General features: G+C 31.7%; 1 protein-coding gene across 1 annotated transcript in view; it reads left to right on the forward strand.

Moving 5' to 3' along the window:
* Positions 1-511: 511 nt before the first annotated feature.
* The window catches only part of LOC123666236, a 63138-nt gene continuing 40324 nt past the window's right edge, over positions 512-23325 (forward strand). The window contains exons 1-4 of the mRNA XM_045600417.1: positions 512-596; positions 19645-22034; positions 22132-22196; positions 22388-22575. Coding sequence (XP_045456373.1) covers positions 19652-22034; positions 22132-22196; positions 22388-22575 — 2636 coding nt within the window. The 5' untranslated portion in view covers positions 512-596; positions 19645-19651. The remainder of the gene's footprint in view (positions 597-19644; positions 22035-22131; positions 22197-22387; positions 22576-23325) is intronic.

Here is a 23325-nt window from a genome sequence, read left to right on the forward strand (position 1 = left end):
CTATACAAATAACATAAATAATAAATAGAAATCATAAAAAATACCGAGTATATTCTATTGAAACGATTACAATTTAAAAAAAGTTAAAAAACTTTTTTGAGTAAAACTACCCTCGTGCAGCAGTGAAGGTTAAAAGATTCTCCACTTCCTACATCTCAATGGCACTTTATTAAATAGATCGGCTTATCACGATCAGGCCGCAGAGATAACCCGCGAAAAACAATGAACCGGTAAAAAGAAAAAAAACTTGCCCTCTGGATCTTGGGGTTCCACCTTCATAATACATCATCCGTCCCTTTCTAACGTATTGAATTATTGAAAGTGCAATAAGGACAACAAACGTCGCAAATGTCACGGTGTCCCCAGGTAAGCTTCTTTTCGAATTTATTCGGACGCCGGCTTTGCGCGGGAAAGCACGTTTCGATGCGCGGTTTTATAACTTTTTAAAAGTATTACGAAGTATATATTTACTGCATAGTATTGTGTATGGATTTTTGGTGTATATTATATTTCTACAGGACTAGTGAAATGTTTTTAGTGACAAGATACCGTGTGAAGGATTCTTTTGTGAGGATTTAAAGGCGGGAATAATATCGGTAAGGATAAAGGGACCCCTTTTTATCGAACGATTTATAAATGTCATCTGCAAGTTTTCCAAAGGCATATTTATATTATACAAGAAACGACCTGAATGGCATTTACATAGCGTGACAAAAAACTTCCGAACTTCGTTACAAAAATTATTATATTTATGTGACCAAGTTTGGAAATCAAATTAATATGACGAGTAGTATAGAAACTTATTAAATAGTATTAATTAATTTTATCTAAATAAGATTAATAATATAATTAATGTTTTAATAAACATTTAAAGCTTCAAAATATATACAATATTTATACATGCATACATATTTATCAAATTAATATAATAGAATTAACAAAACTTATCTAAATATGTTTATTATTTTTGTTTTAGTAAATTTATTATTCTAACAACAATTCAAAACAAATCGCAATTTTATTTTTTATTAATCTATGCCTCTAAATATAATTCACGATTATAAATTAAATGTTTTTTTTTAATAAAACCTCTTAACTAATATATTGTTTCAAAAATACAGTTTATGTTTTTAAATAAAGAAATAAAAACGACATAACTTTAAAATTAGTATCGCAGTCAAGAAATTTCAATTCAAAAGCTTATTTTTTTAACTACTTATTCAAAAACTGGTCATTGACAGAACATAACAATACTACCTTTTTCGCCCAAACCTCCTTTATTAGTTTAGGTCTAAGGGTGCCTATTTGTAAGGGACATATAAGGTACTAAGTGTGGCCTGTTCCATTGATCACGCAGAAGGGCAGAAAAATATCATATATTTATTAAAATTTTTGCATCTTCTCAAGCAAAATTTGCTAAAACGTGCATATTTATGGAATTACGAAACATATATATATATATTTTTTTTTATTTATTTATTAATTTAAAATTATTTTTAAAATCTCTCATATATTTTAATTAATTTTTAAGCCCTTAAGAACTGCAATTCTAATTACTTTGTATGTAAACTACATCATAAAAGTACTTATTATTTTATAAAATCCAAGGATACAAAATTTCATACATCTAACCTTAATAACGGACATTCAAACTTTCAAAAATTACTCGGTTATGACACCTTAGGGGTAGCTTTTTAAATCATTCTTCTAATCTTTAAATTTCCTAGAAATATTTTTAGCATCTAATAATATTTTAAAAGTATAGACAGCAATTTTTTTAGGATAAAGGGTTTTTTAATGTTAAGATAAATTTATACACGTGCCATCTATTACAACTAATCACGAAGTCATTCTTAGAAAAAAAAAGAGTTACTATAGTTTAATCTCTCAAATTCATCTTGTCAATATCGTTAATTACTTGAGGAGAGATTAAACAAGAGAAGAGAGAGGGAGAAGTATTACTTCATTTTTAGTATATGTACTTACTATATAAAAGTAGGTTTTAATGCTTGTGTTATAGGTAACAGCCGACTGGTATAGCTATATAATTATTTTTTTTCGAGAAACATACATACACACACACACACACACATATATATATATATGTATATTACACCCAGATTCGGGGTGGGAATCAAACCCACAACCCCCGGAGCAGAAAGTAGAAAGTAGTTTTTTATTAATGTCTAAATAATAATTATTCGTTATTCCAATATTAATCTTGTTATCAACCAATCAATCAATTAATCTTGATATTCAACAATGAATATTTTCTAGTTATTTTTGTAATGTTATTCCATGTAACAACATAATGTAAATTACACTTCTCTTGCCGAAACCACTTAAAAATCGCACATATACAAACCAAAAGTCAATTGAAAAGAACTATAAGGGCTCTAACACACTCTCGTAACGAGGATACAATAAGACAAAGGATCATAACAACCACTTCTCACGCACTTAAATATATCAAGCTCACCTTCAAGGGTCAGTTATGCCTTTAATTAGTGCTAGAAAGTGATAGATATATATCCGTAACATTAGTATGAAAGAGAGGTGAGAGTAAGTGTAATAACGCACCCTGCTAATCGGACCGTGCGGATTTTTTGCACGTACCTCCTTATACGTTTTTTTTTAATTTCGCCTGTGAGAACTCAGCTTTACAGTCGAATGATTTCATTATGTTGGCTGTTTATTTTTTGTTAGGAATACTATCATAGGAAAAATCGCAAGAATTTTCCGTTACACATTAACAATGGACAATAGGTACATCTTTGTAATAAAATAGTTTAATAGCTTTTTCTAAATATGCTTACGTATTTTAAAATAATTTAGAAAATTTAGCTTAGATAATCTTTCAGATAACTTACTCTACGTATAGATAGTTTTGAATCACTTTTTTATATTTTCAATAATTACAAGATATGTAAATATGTCAATGAAAAATAAAATAAAATTTTGGCATTCTTTTAGAAGTTTAGAGCTTTAAAAAAGAAACAACCGAAAAATTGTAATAAAAATTTTTTGTACAAAAAATTTAAACTATAAAGCTCATATTTATAATAAAACAAATCGACAAACAAAGTAATATTAAAGATAATTAGTGTTCAAATTATCACAATTTGACTTAAATTATTTTAACTAATTATAAGCGTATATAAACACATACCTTCACATAACATACATAGAAACAACACATGGAAACTTCAAAAAAAATTATACCCATAATTAAAATTCATTTTATATTTCCATTTTCAACTTTTCTAAAAATCATTTCCCATATCTCAGTTTTTATAAACATTATTTTAATATAATCATTACGTCATAAAGACACAAAACATTCAAACACTAGGCGTTGTTAAATTTGATTAAATTAATTTATACAATAAACAAATACTTTTGATCCCTCTTCAAGACCCCTGCCTGTTCAGCCATTAAATGTCACAGATAATAAAACAAATCTTCGCATACAAAAGAGTTTTTTACTGTTGCATTAATTATTGGGACGAGCTAAGAGAGAATATTATTTAAATCATAACGATTTAAAGTCTATTCTAAAGTTCTTATATTATAGGTCCATTATAAGTCAAAATGCATTTTATGTCTATGTAGATAGAAGTTACAATCACTTGTAACTTTATATTTAGTAATGATTTGTGGCATCACTCAATTCTTCCGCGTGTCATCCAGTTTTTGTTCGCCTTAGAAAATGTCATTGTCATGACAATTTTTATTATTTTCGATGGTAATCAAATGGTAAGAATATTTTGCAAAGTTTACACAAAAAAAAAGATTTAAAAAACCATGTTAATGTCTATATGTAATTATTCTAATTTATTTAATGTCTAAATACAACATGTGCGCATATTTGAGACAAGAAAATTTATAGTCTTTTATTAGTAGATAATCCCTAATTACCAAACGATTCAAAATGTCGTCAAAATTTATAATATTTTCAACATTTCATAAAATATTTAAATTTATTGTTGAGAAAATATAATTGAAGTCTTTGTTACAATGACTTCCATAAAAAATACGCTTGAGATTTTCTTAGCATATCATAAAATATTTCATTTTATTGTTGAGAAAATATAATCCAACTCATCATTCATCATTGTAACAAATTACCATAATTTCCTTAAAAAAACTAGTAGATTCAGTATTATAATAAAACTACCAACGAAAATAAATAAAACAAAAAACCGGTTATTTTCGGCGAGACGTTGATAACCACAATTAAAGAATTCATTAACAAAGTTAATACTGATTATGAAGTCATCTTTCTCACGGCCCTAAAGGCGGAAGTTTAGGTGATAAAATATATCAAAAAACAAAAGAATACACACACAAAGGGTAATTGTACTGGGTCCGCTTTGACTGATATTGATCAAACATGGTATACTGTCCGTTTTAATATCCCATAATATATTATGCTAGAGAGTAAGTTATTGTTAATTTTAATGAAGGATCTTTACGGGTTAAGTATATTTTGGTCGAGACACCTCAATGATTACACTGGACTAACTTCAATAGTACGATGAAGGTACTCGGTAAAACTATACATATAATAAAATGGTAGGAAAGTCAAAACTGTACATTGAAGATTTTTTTTAAAGAATATTTGGGGTATGGTCTACAATCGATACCGAAGCCAAAAATATAGTTTTTAGAATTTTTGTCTGTTTGTCTCTTTATCTGTATGTATGTCCGGGATAAACTCAAAAAGTACCGCATGGATTTACTTCAAATTTGACACGAATATTATTAAGAAGTCTGGTCAATATATAAGCTACATATTATCATGCTATCACCTACTGGGAACGAGCAGTGAACCTTTATTTCCTCAACGCATTCTGTAGCAACGTGTAATGTAATGACGCATATTTGAATATTGTTATTATTATGTTAATAACCATGCTATATAAGCTAGCTTCACACTATAAAAATCACACAATATAAGTTACTAAGCCGATAAACATAATTAAATGAATATAAGTAGACAAGATAATTTTAAAGCAGCGCCATGTATGAGATTTTTCTGTAGATATGAAATGTAATGAAGAAACGGGTAAATGAATGTTATTTTAAAATGTATAATCGTAGGTATTTGTGGTGCTGTATAGCGTTCACGCAGAGGACGTCGCGGGCAGCAGCTAGTAAATAAATAAATATCTTATAACATACACACACGGTCGTCTGTTCCTATGGTAAGCAACTTAATGCTTGTGTAAAGCCGATAGCAGGTAACAGCCGATTGTTATAACTATATTATTATTAATATTATTATTATTTTATAAATATACATAGAAATAATGCATATATAAATATATAAATACAAATATTACACCCAGACTCAGGCGGGAATCAAACCCGCAACCCGCGGCACAGAAAGCAGAGCCAACGCGCTAGTGAATCAACAATCAAATGCGCATTATACAAATACAAATACTCTTTATTGTACACTATCAGAGAAAATTTCGTCATATATGGTTTCACATCTAGAGTCAATAATAGAAGAGAATACGCTTCAGCCTGTAATATCCCACGCCTGGGTGTAGGCCTCTTTCCTCATGTAAAATAAAGATCTGAGCTTAGCACCACACTGCTCCAATGCGGGTTAGCGGATATATTCCTTACTATAAGTAACGATTGCTATCAGGTGTACATGATAACAACCGGGACCGACGGCTTGACGTGCACTCTGAGCCACTGTGGGGAGGTCCACAAGGAATTCACAAACACCCAGACCACTTCAAACATTTGTATGGACAATACAAATGTTTGTCATGTGCAAAGATTGAACCCGCAACCGCCGGCGGAAACGCCACAAACCAGTGTTGTGACCGTTGCGCCAACGCAGAAATAGAAGAAAATATCAACCATTAATGTTTTTAAAAAAAATAGTGTTCTCCTTTTGCAAAGCATGTTTGTAAAAAATAAAAAGAAATTATATTGAACCTTTTTTCATAAACAACCATCTTACAAATATTTAAAAGGATTATTGTTATAGATATTAACACTTAAGGACTAATATTTTTGATGCCATAAAAATATATACAGTTATTTTATAGTTATTTGATACATAGTAACCATAGCCTAAACCGCCGTTACCACTCAAAAGATAATTCCCTTTTCATTAAATCACTACTGTATAGAACACTTTAATTTATAGCCTACTGAAGCATTTTTAATTTTTATTACTAGCCAGTTGTATCTACTACTTATCGCTATACAAACGGGATCCCTCAATTAATATTTCTATAAAATTTAAACATATACATTTTGAACTGTATATCTCTTAAGATAAAGTTTATACTTCGTTCGCACCGATGTTCTGCAAATGTAGAGTCTTGATACCTTTAAGTCTGTACGGTGAGGGTAATAAGAATTATTTGATAATACTTGTATCTTCCCTAGGTGGTTTCGCTATAAATCACCCTGCTTGGCCTCCTGACCTCCGGGTTTCGAGGATTAGGGGATCGGTTCCCAGGACCTTACAAGGTGCACTAATTTGTTTAGAAGTTATAAATGAGGTTCTTGAAAAAAGGTTTTACGTACTAGAATTAAACATGTAAATACGTATAACAGAAGTTTTGGTCATTACGGATTATTATTTGAAATTCGATCATTTAGTAATTTACAAGTATTTCTGAAAAGTTTCAGGATTTTTATATATATCTATAATAAATATCAAATATTTACAGTATTATGTAACTCAAAATGTCATAAAGCTAAACGATTACTCATCTTCTTAAAGACAGCTGTAAAATATTTAAAGGTTTTTATTTGAATTCAAGATAAGACAGTAATTTTAGCGTAAATCATCAAATTCAAGTATTTTGCAAAAAGCAACGGTTGATTTTTATCATTATTATGCCGCCAGTACTTAAAATGACAACCTGATAACAATCTCAATAAGAAGTATGAGAAAATACGCTCCATGCAAAATTCAACGGTTTTCAAAATCGGAACAGGATTTTTTAAGACTGTTCTAGAACACGTTCTATTTTTAATTTTTGTTTTTTATAAAGTTGACAATAACTTTTTTTGCGAATGTGCTATAGAACAAACAATAGCAAACCGACTGTCAAGGGGTGTATTTTCAAATAAAAAGGTACTAGTATATGACATATATTAAACAGTTACAGATAATAAATAAATCGTTAAAGATCGAGGCAATAAAAGTTTAACGACTCTATTATAGAGTACGAATTTTCGAACGTAAACGAAAGTATAGAACTGTACACGCGATCAAGTTTAAGTTGATAACTTTTATGAGCCATTACGTATTTTATTACTTATTTATATTTATTTTATTATCTTTGCTAAAGGATGCAGTCTGTAAAGGTTTTGATGGATTAATTATCGTGGTTCAATTTTATCACACAAGAAATATACTTACATTACTAAAAAGATAAATTCGATCTATTAAATCGTAAAATTAAAAATATAGTTTACATATTTTAAGATGAATGTTATGTTCCATCAATTTTTTTAAAAATATACTCATGATATATTTTGTATACACAAAGAATTTCAAAATATTTTTTAAACTAAAATGATTATTAAAGATACCTACTATAATATGTTTAACCAAACTTCGAAGCAAGAATAACGCTAATAAAAATAAAATAATGTTAATAATAACCAAGGAATCCAATATGGCCCGCCCCTCAATATCGCGCCGTAAATTTCCCATAGCGCAACTCCTGAAGCATTGTTATCGGAAATAAATCATAGCATTTACATGAAAGAACTTCGAAAAAAAATAAAGTAGATCGCATGACCATACTAACGTATTCTAAGACAGATTATATTAACGAAAAACGAGAACAGATTATAAAAATTAAATAAAGCCAGGTACAGACAGCTGTGTGACCTTACGAACTCTAAGGGCACATCTGTACAGTACAAAAATTTTGCACACTTCCTCAAACAACAATAAGTATCTCGGAAGTTAACAATGGAAGATTCTGGAGCTGCTCCAGATTGCATAACAATCATTATTATTGTTACTTCGTCGGACTAAATAGAGCGATTGTAATGAAAATAATAGCTTCCAATTTGGAAGATAAGGGTTTGGGTTTCTGTCAGAACATCTGCCTTTTTTCGTCTTAGTTAATTATAATCAAATAATGTACACTGTCAAGTCTCTTGAAAGAAAGAAAAATCAGTATTTTTATCAGACAAGTATAAAAATAATTCTGCTATTTTTAAACCTATTTTTAATAAATATAATATGAATAATAATACATAATTAATCCAGTGATAAGATAATCTAATTTCGTTTTATGGATAAAATTATAATTGTTATAAACAAGGGAGAAATTTGAAATCAAATTATATTAGACAAGTTTTAAATTCAAACAGTTATATAGCAAGAGAGCAGACCTTTAAGTAATTTTTAAATAATCGAAAAAATATATGCAGTTCTTCAAATGATATATAATCTAGAGTTCATAAAATTGTTACTATTATTAGATTAAGACGTTACATAATAATTATGTGCCTATAAGTACCTTCAATTTATATTGTAAGGTTAGACTATCTATACATAAGAAATTAATGGATTTAAAATAAATTCTTAAAACACAAATCTACAAAAAAGACCAGCTAACGCTAATAGAAGCAAATATGACCAAATAAAACCCGCACTCGTTAAATTGAATAGCTATTTGAAGAAAGTAATCGTACCTTTTACGGAGACTGTCGCAACAGCTGTATTGGTACAGTTTACAGGCCAAGTTACACATGTCGTTACTAAACAAAGTTACGTTTTTACGAATCGACCATGGATTAAATTAATCCTTGTATATTTTATGTAATGGTTAACTGTAGCTAAATTAGAAAAAAAAATTGGTTGCATTACATTTATTTTTTTTATTTTTTTTTGTTTTTGTTAAAAATATGAAACACGTATGTATTATATACCGCTTCACGAAGACGTCACTGGTGGTTCTTAAAAATTATCCATTTATTGTTTTATATTGCGGCTAACGACCCGCCCTGGCTTCGCACGGGTGCAATGCTGATACTAAATATACTACAGAATGTCTTTATTTATAGTATGAAGCTAGCTGATAGCATGGTTATTAACATAATAACAACATTCAAATATGCGTCGTTAGATTACACGTTGTTACAGAATGCGTTGAAGAAATAAAGGTTCACTGCTCGTTCCCCGTAGGTGATAGCGTGATAATTTGTAGCCTATATGTTGACCCGACTTCTTAATAATATTCGTGCCAAATTTGAACTAAATCCATGCAGTACTTTTTGAGTTTATCCCGGACATACATACAGACAAACAGACAAACAGATAAAAATTCAAAAAACTATATTTTTGGCTTCGGTATCGATTGTAGATCACACCCCAAGTATTCTTTTAAAAAAATATTCAATGTACAGTTTTGACTTTCCAGTTTATTATATGTATAGATAATTTAAGTGCGGATTACCCACCATAACTAGCCTTAGCGACCTTTTTAAATTTAAATTTTGTTAAGTTTAACAATATAAAACATATTTTTCTCAACTCTTGTTTTCTTAACCCTTTTGAGGAACATAAAATATTGTAGATATTTTATGTTCCTCAAAAGGGTTACGACTAATAATTCTCGACGAAATCACTTACCGTACATCATATAAATCAAGTTTTTACATGGACTGTTGTATATTAAACTCTGTATAGTAATTTTCCTGATATATATTTTATAAATGCTATAAAACTGCGACTATCTGTCTGTTCCAATTACACAGTTCAACCTGTTTGTGATGTAATTTATTACAGAAATGGCTTAAAATATACGAAAGAATGTTACCAGTACAACGTGAAAGTCCAGGCGGAAAAAGTCGTAACTAAGCATTACTCGTAGTTAGAATTAACGAATAATTAAGTAATAATTAAAATTAGAATTGGAAAATATCTTAAATAAGTAAACCGCAGCATGCTCTACGAGTGATTTGATTTTGATTAATCACTTCAAATTACGAAAAAAAATATCCACTAACTCTGTAACGGATACACTAATAATTATTATTAAAAAAAAACAAATGTACAAAATTCTGATAGATTTTTATAATTGGAAGAATGGGAATATATGTCTCCCTTTCCCCTAAGAAAATCAAACTAGGCGATTTATTAACGTATACTAATACAAACACCTATTTTACAAATATGTTAAAAAACAAATCTAGTGGATAAAGTATTTAGGCTATAAAACATCCCACTACCAATCATAGCTTTAAAATTAAATGATTAAGTCAAAATTAAAATCTGTAAAAGAAGTGCAAGGAAAATCTGATCCCAAATTCATTAGGCTATATAACATACGTTTCATATTTCTGAAAAAGAAGGGGCATATACCATTAGTAGAGCTTAGGTTCATTTAAACTAAAAGAGCTAGCCACTAAGATTAAAATACACGATAGCTTCCCATTTATGTGGTAACCATAGAGGCCATATGGCTAAACTATAGATAAATATCACAGATAAGCGTTTCAACATATTGTTATGACGTTAACTAGTGACACGCGGACCCTTGACTATGCTATAACTAAGAAATGTATAAAATAACGAATTATATTTAATTTTTAAACATTTAGATAACTTGACTATGGTTTTAATTTCTATATGTGTATTTGCAATGATGAAATTATCGATTTTTGTCCTAGCAAAGCCATATATTTCAAAAAGATATATTTAATTTTCGTTTATTTAACTATTGTTTCATTAAAATCTAATATTCATTATGAGTTATTTTTAATATTAATAGATACTTGACAAAAAATCCACAACTTTTTTTTAATATGTGTAAAATTATCATACTAAATTTCGTTCAAACTTACATCTATACAGATAAATAAAATTGGAGTATCTGTTTGTAATATTAAAATAACCTCTTTTTACTAAATGCATATGGATGTATATACGGTAAATATACCAAAATGACATTTTTTTTTAAATTTTTGTCTGTCTGTTTGTTTCGGCTAATCTCAGAAACGCTTGAATCGATTTTGACGGGACTTTCACTGGCAGATAGTTGATGTAGTAAGGAGTAACTTAGGCTACTTTTATTTTAGAAAATTTACTTTATAACTCTGTGAACTGAACAATAACTTTTTTGTTAATGGCCACGCGGACGATGCTCGCGGTCGACGGTCGCAGGCACCTAGTAATTATATAAAGCAAGAGAACTCCCATCTTACACACTTAAGGGGCTACACTACCTCAGCTCGAATTCAGATTTCACCCGTACTAAATACACATGAGAATTGAGAGCGCTTGGTTGTTAATCGCGCGAATTATATGTATTTTCTCCCCACAAACATTATCAATAGTTATTTTTAAAAAAATGCAACATATAAAATGTTCGTCATACTTATTTCAATTACCATGCTTAATCTCAAGTCCATAACTTCTGTATTTACTGAGATATTAAGGTTTTAATACAAAAATAGAGGTAACTTTGCGATTTTTTTCTATCGAGAAAATTTTATGGAATCGTGTTTTCGAAACATATGAAAGATAGTTTATGTCCTGAACTTTACCATACATAAATTTCAAACTTAAATATTCAGTAGTTTGGAAGATATGGACATCCTGCCGAGTGGAAAATAAGCAATTTGAGGTAGCATACACTCTTAATAGTCTCTCTAACTGAAAAAGAATTTATTATTGTAATTGTTTACTGGAATACTTAGTTTCATTAATTTTTGAATAATATGGGTTCAATGTACTCTGACTGAATGGTTGGTTGGCTCTACATCAAGAAGCCCAGAGTATTGAAACTATATAAACCAAATTTAATAAGCAATGTTACATTTATACACTTAATAAGACTTGAGAAGTTTTCCGTAAAAGGGATGTTAGTTATTTGTTATTTTTGTAACAATGAATAATTTCATAATCAGACAAATCAATTTATGGAAACTCCAACCTCATTTAAGCTTCCGCACACCAATACAAAAAAAAATATAAAAACCTTTTTAATTGATAATCCCGAGAGCTTTTCTGAAAGAAAAGGTCCTGGAGTAAAAAACTTTAAATTTTAGACTGTGATTTTGAAATAAATAAACTGGAAATTTAATATATTTGGTAAAGTCAAAAGAGGTTGATTCGTAAACTAATACAATTATTTGTTCTACTCAATAAAATAAAACAAGTTACAGAATATTATAAAACATTATCTCTTTGAGAATTATACGATTTCTTAAAAACCTAATAAGTATATATTATTGATACTTTTAATCTACTTTTATACGAGGAAAGCCGCAGTCATTAGTTAGCTTGTTTATAAAATGCACACTAAAAATACATTAATTTGCGCTGTAGCTATCGGAATTGCAATTAGAGCACTTATCGAGTGTAGAGGGCGGCAGCTGCGTTGACTTCAATTACTACAGCGTAGGGCGTGTTCACACTACCTTTATGTTTCTCTTATCGTTACAGAAATAATACACTGTAGCTTGATATTTTCTTAATATAAAATCTTTACTTACAAGGCTCTATATTACTTCGCCATCTGCTCTTTCGTTTTACTAAAAAAAGATGTATAATTACGACAACGTTAACTGCGGTACTATTCGCGTTAAAGTTCGACACTGACAAGAGTTTGATTTAATCTATATTCACGTAATTGTTTCTTTATTAGTAATACTACTATTTTCTTATGAGCATTTGTGAAAGAATAATGTTCTAGGATCCTAACGCGGTAAAAAGCTGTGGCGAAAAAAAATTAAATAATAAACAATCATATTTTTTAGCCTATTTGATACAGATTGACGTTATAAGTTAACACAATACTTACTACAACTGGTGATCTGTTTGACGATCCCCACTTTGATCTATACTGACAAATATTTGACTCCGAACCCCGACACACGTAATTCTAATTACCATCCTTTTGTAAGTCAGATAAAAAATTGATTTACAACATAAACTAGATTAAATTCAATGAAACATGATTTTAAATAACTAATAACGACAGTAAAAAGTTTCATAGAGTAAAAATTTAAAGTTTGTAATAGTAAAAAGTCAATTTTGAAATAAGTTTGATTGATTGATCAGCCCGTAACATTTCAATGCTTGGCATATGCCTCTTTCTCAATGCAGGAAAAGGATTGGGGCTTAATCCACCACGCTGCTCCACTTCGGGTTGGCGGATATAAAATGTGTGCGATCAAACAAATGATTTTGAGATATTTACTATATTATGCTATATTTAACAACCAAGTCATACCGATACCGGTATCGGTCGATGGTACCCTTCTCGAAGTTGTTCAGGATTATATTTACCTAGGCCATACTATCCAACTAGGCCGCAACAACTTCGAGAAGGAGGCCGATAAGAGGATTCGGTTGGGCTGGGCGGCGTTTGGCAGACTCCGTCGAGTCTTCACTTCGAAGATTCCGCAATGCTTGAAGACAAAAGTTTTCGAGCAATGCGTCCTGCCTGTGTTAACATACGGAGCCGAGACGTGGACACTGACCAAGGGACTGGTCCACAAGTTTAAAGTCGCTTAACGTGCAATGGAACGGGCTATGCTTGGGGTCTCTCTCAAAGACAGGATTAGAAATGAGACTATCCGCGGGAGAACGAAAGTAACCGACATAGCCCACAGAATTAGCAAGTTGAAGTGGCAGTGGGCTGGTCATCTGTGTCGCAGGACCGATGGCCGTTGGAGTAGACGGGTCCTAGAGTGGAGACCGCGTCTTGGCAAACGCAGTGTGGGACGTCCTCCGGCCCGTTGGACCGACGATCTACGTAAGATTGCCGGTGTAGGCTGGATGAGGATTGCGGAAGACCGGGATGTGTGGCGCGAACTTGGGGAGGCCTATGTCCAGCAGTGGACTGCGATAGGCTGAAGTGAAGTGACTATATTATAGTTCTTTATTGATTACATTCAGCTTGCTGTTACTTTGTGATTATAGGAAGAGTTCGAAAAAATGGGAACTTCATTAAAGGGCCCAAACGTGCTATAGACGCTTAGCTGAATTTGTATATTTATGCAACGGTAGTCAAATTATACGTGGTGGCTATAAAAAAATCAATTTAAGCTTTTCAGAGACATTTTAATAAGAATTTCTGATGACAATATTATTAGACGACCAGAAAATGTATGATTGAGCACACAACACATCTAATTATATTTAAACTTTCTGGTAATAATAACGCATGTATCTTGTGTACAAATATTTGTTTCTGATATAGACGTATTATTACCTTGTGTATCTGATCAGAATACTTGAAGCTTTCGATCTGGTTCTGGCTTTGGCTGTCATTATAGACACATGCTTAGTCACGATAGAAAAATTGATCGCCAATTCGCTGTAGATGGAGCAGCGATTGGTGGACCAGCGTGATAGATTAAGCACCAAATCTTTTCCTATATAGAAAGAAACATTCACTTAGTACTTTTTTTTATAACTAGGTTGGCAAACAAGCCTACGGCTCACCTGATGGTAAGAGATTACCGTAGCTTATAGACGCCTGCAACACCAGAAGCATCGCAAGCGCGTTGCCGACCCAATCCCCAACCCACAGGAGCTCTGGTCACCTTACTCATCAACAGGAACACAACACTGCTTTAAAACAGTATAATTTAGCTGTGATCTTCTGTAAAGTCTTGGTACTACCCCAGTCGGGCTGCTCCATATTTTGAGCAGGATATTCCTGTTGTGCCCTACCTCAGTTAAAAGCTTGACGCTTACAGATTTATTTTATTCATAATTTGCAAATAGAATTCATAAAAATTTCCAATTTTCAACGAATTTCGTAACATCATCATATCGCCGGCATCATCTGAAATGCCAATAATAACGATATTAGTTATAAATAGAGCAAGTCACGTTGTAATAAACAATTATAAGTCGTGCTAGTATAATTCTAAGTTGTGTGCATGTATGCTTAAGGTTATTCCAATTAAGCCTATTAGACGCTCCACCGTCGAGAGAACGTTACGCTTCAGATATATTCATATACCACATTAAAGTTCGCATTTTAGGATATGAACTAAAGCTCGTTATATTTTTAGTAAATTTATATGTAGTTATGCTTATTGTATACACTAATTATACACATACACATATAATGCTGAGTAAAAAAATCACTTAAATTACAAAATACACACAAAAAATTTAATGCTGATTTTATCAGCAAACCTTACCTTTTAATACCTAATGCGGTATTTCTTTCACACCATACGCAGGTAAAAATTGAAAAGAAGTTTTAAGAACTCTGCATACTAAAATGACTTAGACTAGGTTTAAGGCATATAACATTAACACAATAAGTTAGAAATTAATCTCTTTACGCCTATTACATACACACTTTTGTTAAACTGAAACACTAGATTTTCAAGATGAGAATTCCCGCGTATAAAAGCTAGTTTATTTTAAGAAAAGCATTAAACTATTGACGTTCTTGACATAATTTATGTACTTCCTTTATCTCCGATCGACCAAGAGTTAATGACCTAAAGCGACGTAAAAAACAGTAAAGTACAATACATTAAATAATATGTTTACTCGTGCGTAAAACCACGGAAAAATGTCACTATTTATGTGCATATATTATTCAAATTATGGCCATAATTCGGAAAATATAGTCGGTTAATATGGGGAGCAAACAAACAAACAGAACGAAATGAATAATTCATGAATGACCGCCACCTGCCGCCAACTGGCCACGACAATATTTGTCAAGAAAACAATTGACGGAAGACTTAGGAAGAGAAAAAAGAAATATGACCACCACTAAAGTAACAGATTCAGCAATTCGTCTCACGAAGTAAATTTAAAAAAAAAGACCGTAAATCAACGAACTGGCTCGTTCTTAAGATTTAAGAGCAATTTTAAAAAATTCTTGGTCTTAAATATCTTGTAATTTCAACTTATTATATAATTTTTTATGCTCGTCTATGAACTGTACTATATCTAGACAACATTACAAAACAATGGGTACATTTTTATAGCTCTAATAAATGTATAATTATTCTGCATACTAACTAGACCACCCTTCGGTTTGTTCCCATTGTTTTGCGATATTTCCCAAATTCTGACATTAATAGCTACTATTCATCATATATCGCTATCTTACAATTTATTTATTAAGCCCTAAAGCCCGTTAATAATAATGATGTCAAATTTAAAAGAGTCACAATTACACTGTATGCTCAACTTAATTCTTAATCGTTAATTTTTGGTCAGCAAAGGTGTAATCTCATACGAATGAATGCCGTAATATTCCCAACGATCATTTTCAATTAATCATTGACACCTTATTTGTGTCTGAGTACTTGAATCTTAAGTAAGTTTTGGATGGCAACACATCGTTTGTGTGACATAAAACTGTTTGCAGAAGCAGCGTGAAATGAGAATCCTTTCAAACTCAATATCACATTTGTCACAAATAGCATGTCCCTAAATACCTGCAACGATTGCATCTTCTTTCATTATTGAAACGGAACTGTTCTCAAAAATACTATATGTATCCGTTTTGGCACAAGCCGGTTGTTCTTTTCACGGAGATGTTAGTAAACGTGCAATCGTATACAATACGTATTTCGAAAGCTATTAAGTCCAAATTTACTCGATAAAATTACAATAGATATTCTTAATGTGACTCTTCGGACGTTCCGAATTGGAATTCCGCTAAAACGTGATCTGCTCTATTCAGAAAAATTTCGTTGACGCTCAGCACGTACCATACGATTCTAAATTTAAATTTTTCAATAAATTAAACCTTATTCCGTTATACGTTCAGAAATTTCTGTGAAACGAACTGCAAAGTAACCTATGTCATTCGAAAAGAAACTTTTTGTTTGCGACCCCATGTTTCACGAGTCGAGACGTGCATTCGATATTAAAAAATGCTCCGAGAGAAATCTTAAATTCAATAGTAATTTGAAAAGCAAGGGAGAGGATAATGGACCAAGTCATACGCCCTGTTTTTGCGGTGTTGTATTTAGTTCGCGAATTCTTCAGGGTCGTTTTGTGTACACACTGGTTTCTGAACCCAGCATGTGTCTGTCAGACTATGGCGGGTATAAAGCGCGCCAAGATTCTAATTACACAGTCAATTTGGTACAGCGGGAAATATGAATTATTGCCTCTGCGTAACCGAGATGAAATCGGCCATATTTAAATTCAAACAAAGGTTTTTGTTATGAATTTCAAGGCAGGAGTTTGCATAAGAATGACTTATTAATATTATATTCGTAGGTGATTAGTTTTTTGTTTGGATTATAATTGACCAGATTTAGAATTAGGGAAGTCGCTTAGCCATTCTCAATTGAACTTCTAATATTGAATTATTCATTCCTTTGAATATGAATATACTATGTTATTAAACGATTAACTATGTAAAACCATTGATATTTCGTACACATACCTAAGTTAAATCTGTCTTTTGTAAATACGTTTAATGTTCTCAAACAGACAGATGAATTAAATTCTTGAGGTAAATAACGCGTATATTACTGAAACTTTTTACGCTGCTCCAATGCGGGTTGGCGAATATATTCCCTACTATGAGTAACGATCGCTATCATGTGTACATGATAACAACCGGGACCGACGGCTTAACGTGCTCTCCGAGGCACGGTGAGGAGACCCACAAAGACTGCACAAACACCCAGACCACGGCAAACACCTGTATGGCCAATATAAACGTTTGTCATGTGCGGGGATCGAACTCGCGACCGCCAGCGCAACAGGTACAATCCATGGCTGTAACCGTTGCGCCAACGCGGCGGCAAAAGCGATATAAATAATACAAATTACATAAATCGTAAACCGTAATAGCCAGCTATTTTCTAGTAAGTATCTAATCAACCTATCGCAGAAGTAGGAGAAATGACCATACTAACCTACTTAGAGAATGATAAAGCAGTTAAAATAAAGCAAGCATGGGACGTAACACGGTCACGAAGCATTATGTTAATAACATAAATAAAGTAATTTAGCTAATAGAGAATATCTTCAAAAAAATGATGACATTACTCTTAATATTATAGATATAACTAGCTTATTAACCCCCTTAATCCCCCTCCCCTTATAACTTAGGGAAATGAAAAATAAATATTGGCCGATTCTCAGACCTATCCGATAAACATACAAAATTTCATAAAAATCGTCCATCCGTTTCGCAGGAGTATTGCAACTAAAATTGTGACACGAGAATTTTATATATGTAAGATAAAGATGAAAAGTTTAATTGGAACACGCTAAACTTAGAATCAAGATTGCTTAAAAGAATTCTCTCTCTTTCTGTATTCTTCATTCAGTTAAACTATTTATTGAAGATATTAAAACCTATAAAACTCAGAACAAAGCTAAAGAATTTAATAATTTAATTTTAATAAAATTAGTAGAAATTTGTGTATTTAACATATATATTTATTTATGTAGCTAAAATGTAGTTATAGTAAATATTTTACTTATCACAATAAATTAATTAGTAGATAACTTGAGGTCAAATATATAAATAAATATCACAAAACTTTTCAATGTACTTTGTCATCTTAACAGCCAATAGATAACAAACTAAACTAGAACTGCTACAAAATTGTACTTTATTTCAGTTCTACTTCTATATATTCATAAATATAGTAGAGCTTTTATATTATTATTATTAATCAAGAAAAGGTCAAAACATATATTTTTTTGATGTCCTCAAATTATCTTTGCACGTTATAAGTCTATCTTTATTTTTTTGTCTTTAAGTAAAATATTATTGTATGTTATATTCCTATTAGCTTTTCCTTAACTCACGAGAATTACTGAAGTTTAATACCAATGTCAATGTTCTGAACGGTTAGTCTTAATCGATGTCGTGATGTCCGGGACGAATATCGACTCTCCGTGAAATTGTTTCATGTTCATACTGGTCGTAACGGATTTCGCTGGAACGTGACAAATCGTGGATGACAATGATGTCTTTGAAAAGCAACATGCAATGTAACCTGAAGTCATTTTAATTCTAGCTGTATGACTATGTAACATATAGAAAGGAACATATACTTTGAGTTGAATAATGAAATGAAAAATTTAATTTAATTTTAGTAAATTTCGTGAACTAAAAATTTTGACGGAGCTTCCAAAATAGACACAACGGCTATTGAGCAAGTAGTTTTAGATTCAAAGCCCGCTTGTGATAAATATTAGGTCATGTAATTGTAGATGCCTGGACGTTAGTGTTGTATATGTATTTCCAGATCCCTGAAACTGGATTTTATCAGAACACACCACATAAATTGTTTTTTAAACGTGTATAATTAAATAAAAAGGTAACAAAAGATTTGACCTTCATCACGATTTTTACATGTCAAGTAAATATAATAAGATTTGAAAGATAATTCAACAGTGAGTATTTTATGCGATCGTTTCTTTCCAATATTACAAAAAGTCCGTATCATAGCTAATGAGATCTTACAGAGCAATAATACTTGACACAATAATTCCGTTTGTTTACTGTACAACCATTCTCTTTTATTACTCGCTGTATCGCCATTCAACCATTTGTCACGGAAATTGATCTTACATAAGTCTTAAGTACATCGTTTTTAATATTACTGTAACGTTTGTTTTTTGTATTGTATATGCATATTTTTACAACTTATAAAACGTTTGTGTTGTTTCAGATCAAGAATGCTTAAGTGGACTGTATACGGTAAAAAGAACCAAGATGTTCAAGTCATCACTGATGACGAATTAAACAATGATAACCCATACAATGATAAAGCTAGACGGTCTTTAGACGCGCAGACTGTCAAAAAAAGCAAAAAACCTAGCAGGTACCAGAGAAGATCGCTAGGTGCAGCTGCAAGAAAAAATTGCTGCCAAAATGTTGACAAAGAAAACCTTAATTATGTTGGTAATACACCAAATCATTTTAGGGAAGGGTATATTAACAAAAAATCAGACAACGTTGCTTTAAAAGACGTGAGTAATATAACACCGAATTCACTGACACCCAACTTCGACAAAAGAAAAATTTACAGGAATTCCTCGAAAGAAGATATTCCTTCCGATTTACCTCCTACTCCTCCTACTTATAGTAGAAGAGTTAGAGAAGCGAAAAAAAGAAAATTGGAAATGACAAATTCTAACAATAATGAAGTATTCAGCAGAAACAGTTCTATTTATAAATCAGAAAGAAGAATCAAACAAGATAGGAGTCTAATTACATCACCAAAATTAAGTCACAGTGTATCCGAACCGTCACTAAATGAGCTTTCAGAAAGATTAAGTGCATCTTCAGAGAATTCGAAAAGCTCATTTACTATTTCAAAAGAAATACACAACAGAAAACCAATAAGTACAACAAAGACAACGAGTGAAGGTCTGGTCGAAATTGAATACGATAAAGATCTAGTAATTAACTGCGTAGAGAAACCTTTAATAGTAGACAAAACTAAACTAGAAAAAACTACTTTACCTATATTTGGTTCCCGTATGTTTACAGATAATCCATTGTATTTTACGAAAAGTGAAGAGGGACCCCCTAATATAAGGCCTTTAAAACGCACAAGAAAAAAATCTAATGACTTTGAAAGTTCTTTTAAATCACCTTCGATCGATAAAAGGGATGTACATACCTTAGTTAGAGACGGTTGTTCTCCTATATCGATTACACCATTATCTGTAAAACTAGCTGCTTTAAGATTTAGTACTATGAGTACCCATACTAAGTCAAAGAGAGTTGTTGAAGATAATGATATTACCGATTTTTTCCCAAAGGTAGATAATCCTTTTACCATCCCCATAAAGGACGAAGAATGTTCAGCTGAAATGGAAAACAAATTTATCCCCTATAAAGAATCTTTAACAAGTGTCACGGATTCGACAGTCTCAACTACAGAAATGGGTGACGTTACTTTAGAAAAAATGATTGAAGATATTATAAAGAGCACGAAAATTGTAAAATCAAAGAGAAGGATTTTCAATAAAAACGTTGAAAGAAATCGCGATATTGAAGAAGAACTTTTAACGGTTGAATCGATTAAAGAATTGTTTGTTAAGCCACAGACAGAAAATAAGACAAATTTAATTAAAGAAGCTAGGTATGTTAATTTGTCCACAGAGAATTCTGTGTCACCGAAAACAACACCCGTTAAAAAGAAAACTCCTATTCATCGAGTAAATGATAAACTCCTTAAAAATGTACCTATCGGAGGTTTTATTTTAGATGATGGAGATGGTTATAATGAAAGAGAAGTAAGAACGCCAGATAAGTATGTCGATGTAAAAAGACACCATTCGAACGAGCGTGTAAATATTTCTATAGTTAGATCACAATCTATGAGTTCTTCGAGCATAAAAAGAGGAAATTTAGAACAAGTCTCCTCTGAATCAACACCAGACTTATCCTCTGGATCGAAAGAGAGCAGAAACAACAGATTAAAAAGACAAAAATGTATACGCAGAAAAAAATCTACTGTGAGCAATGACAGTTTGTGGAAACAAAAACAAAATGAGAATAAATCGTCGCTCGTCCTCACTTTAGAAATGGGTATACCAAGCCCTGCAAGTGAACTACAAAATGTCTCACTTTACGAGCCTCCTAGTACATCTTTTCATGAGGTAATGCCTGGGAGAGACTGTTTATTCACGAATAATTCTATTCGATCGAATGTTTCACATAGCAGTCTAAAAACTTACATTCCTAAACAGAATATTAGATCAAGAGAGTTGTTTGGTCTAACGCTAGAAAATGGAATTCCTAGTCCTATTACACCATTACCAAATCTGAAGCGATCTAGTAATGCGTTAAGTGAAGAAAGGGCGCATAAAACGAGTAAACTCGAGGAAGAATTACTTTCAAATGACGTAATGACACCGGTACTGGAACACAAAACATCTAGACGATGTCTTACATATTCACCTGAAGAATGTAGTATCGACAGTACAGAGGAAAAACGAAGAAGCGTTGCTAGCAATCGTTTAGAAAGAAGTACAGATCGATTTCAATCTTTAAAAGCAACAATAGATTTAGAAGTTATAACGAAAAATGATATAATTGACGTGCACGGTGAGTGGTGACTATCAAATCATTTTTTTTAAATAATTTAATAACTTAATTTGGGATTTGATTTGATTTAATAAACTAATTTTATTTATTGTTTTAGTAATTCGATGTCGAGACCTTCAAAGATCGTCAGGGAAAACGGATGATATTACCGCTTATGCAAAGGTACGAAACCAACATATGGGTTTTTACTTACATGCTTACTATAAGTTGCTTATTATAAGTAAGTATGGGATAGTAGTGTTGAGCCTACTATTCAATGTAAAAATTAGGCATTGGTATAAATTTATTTACTAATTTAACTTTAGAATACTATCGGTTTCAATCCTACTATAAGTTCTCATCCGAATTTCCAGGTTGTGATCAGTGGTGTAACCGAAGACCAGAGTTTACCGTCACAACGCTCAATTTTCCAACGGACCTCCGTACTCTATGGGAAGAGAGAGCCGGAGTTCCAGCGCCATCTCAAATTACCTCTACCAAAAGCAGTCTACGATCATCAAATGCTGCACATCTCAGTGTGGCACAGAGATAAAAAGTACAGGTGAGTGTTTGGAGAAATATGTCTAATTTTTATTTCAGTTTATAAAAATATTAAATAGTACCTCCACGTAAACGACTACAAATAACAGCGACTATCAATATGTGCCATGATATTTTATTATAGTGTCTTAGAAGTTTTCGAAATTGAAATTTAAATAACAGTTACTTTTTTATGAGTGATTAATTTCTAAGTGCTTATAAATCTGTTCTTTTTTACCAAAAACAATAATGTTTTTATTAAACTAAAAATGTTAATTTATTTTGCGACTGATTACCATCCCACAGAGCAATAGTTTGTCACTATCACATCATCTAATCCTGCCAGACTCAGTGAGCGTTATAAATGATACCATTTATTCGCTGCAGCGCTCCGATTCTTAATTACACTATGTTTATGAAAGCTTATAATCGATAGTAACAAAACCAATTTAATAATAAATATTTATACAACACAAGCGTAAAGGTCTTATATTAAAGGTAACGATATTATTAAAATTTCAAACCTTAGTTCCTGAAAAAACGAGGCTTCACAAGCGATGAATTTTATATGAAACAACCTAATACGATTCCATACCATGATTATTATCCAGGCTTTATAAGTCCTTTAATCGCCCTAGTAACTATATATCAGTGGACTTTAGACTATGAAAAAAATACGTTGGTGATCCCGTCATTACGAAAAGAGATTACCGTCGTAAAAGACCCCTTGACAAACAGTAGCCACACGAGGGTACCGTTGATGCTGAGTATT

This window comes from Melitaea cinxia, chromosome 2, assembly GCF_905220565.1.
Source record: "Melitaea cinxia chromosome 2, ilMelCinx1.1, whole genome shotgun sequence".
NCBI classification, from domain to species: Eukaryota; Metazoa; Arthropoda; class Insecta; order Lepidoptera; family Nymphalidae; genus Melitaea; species Melitaea cinxia.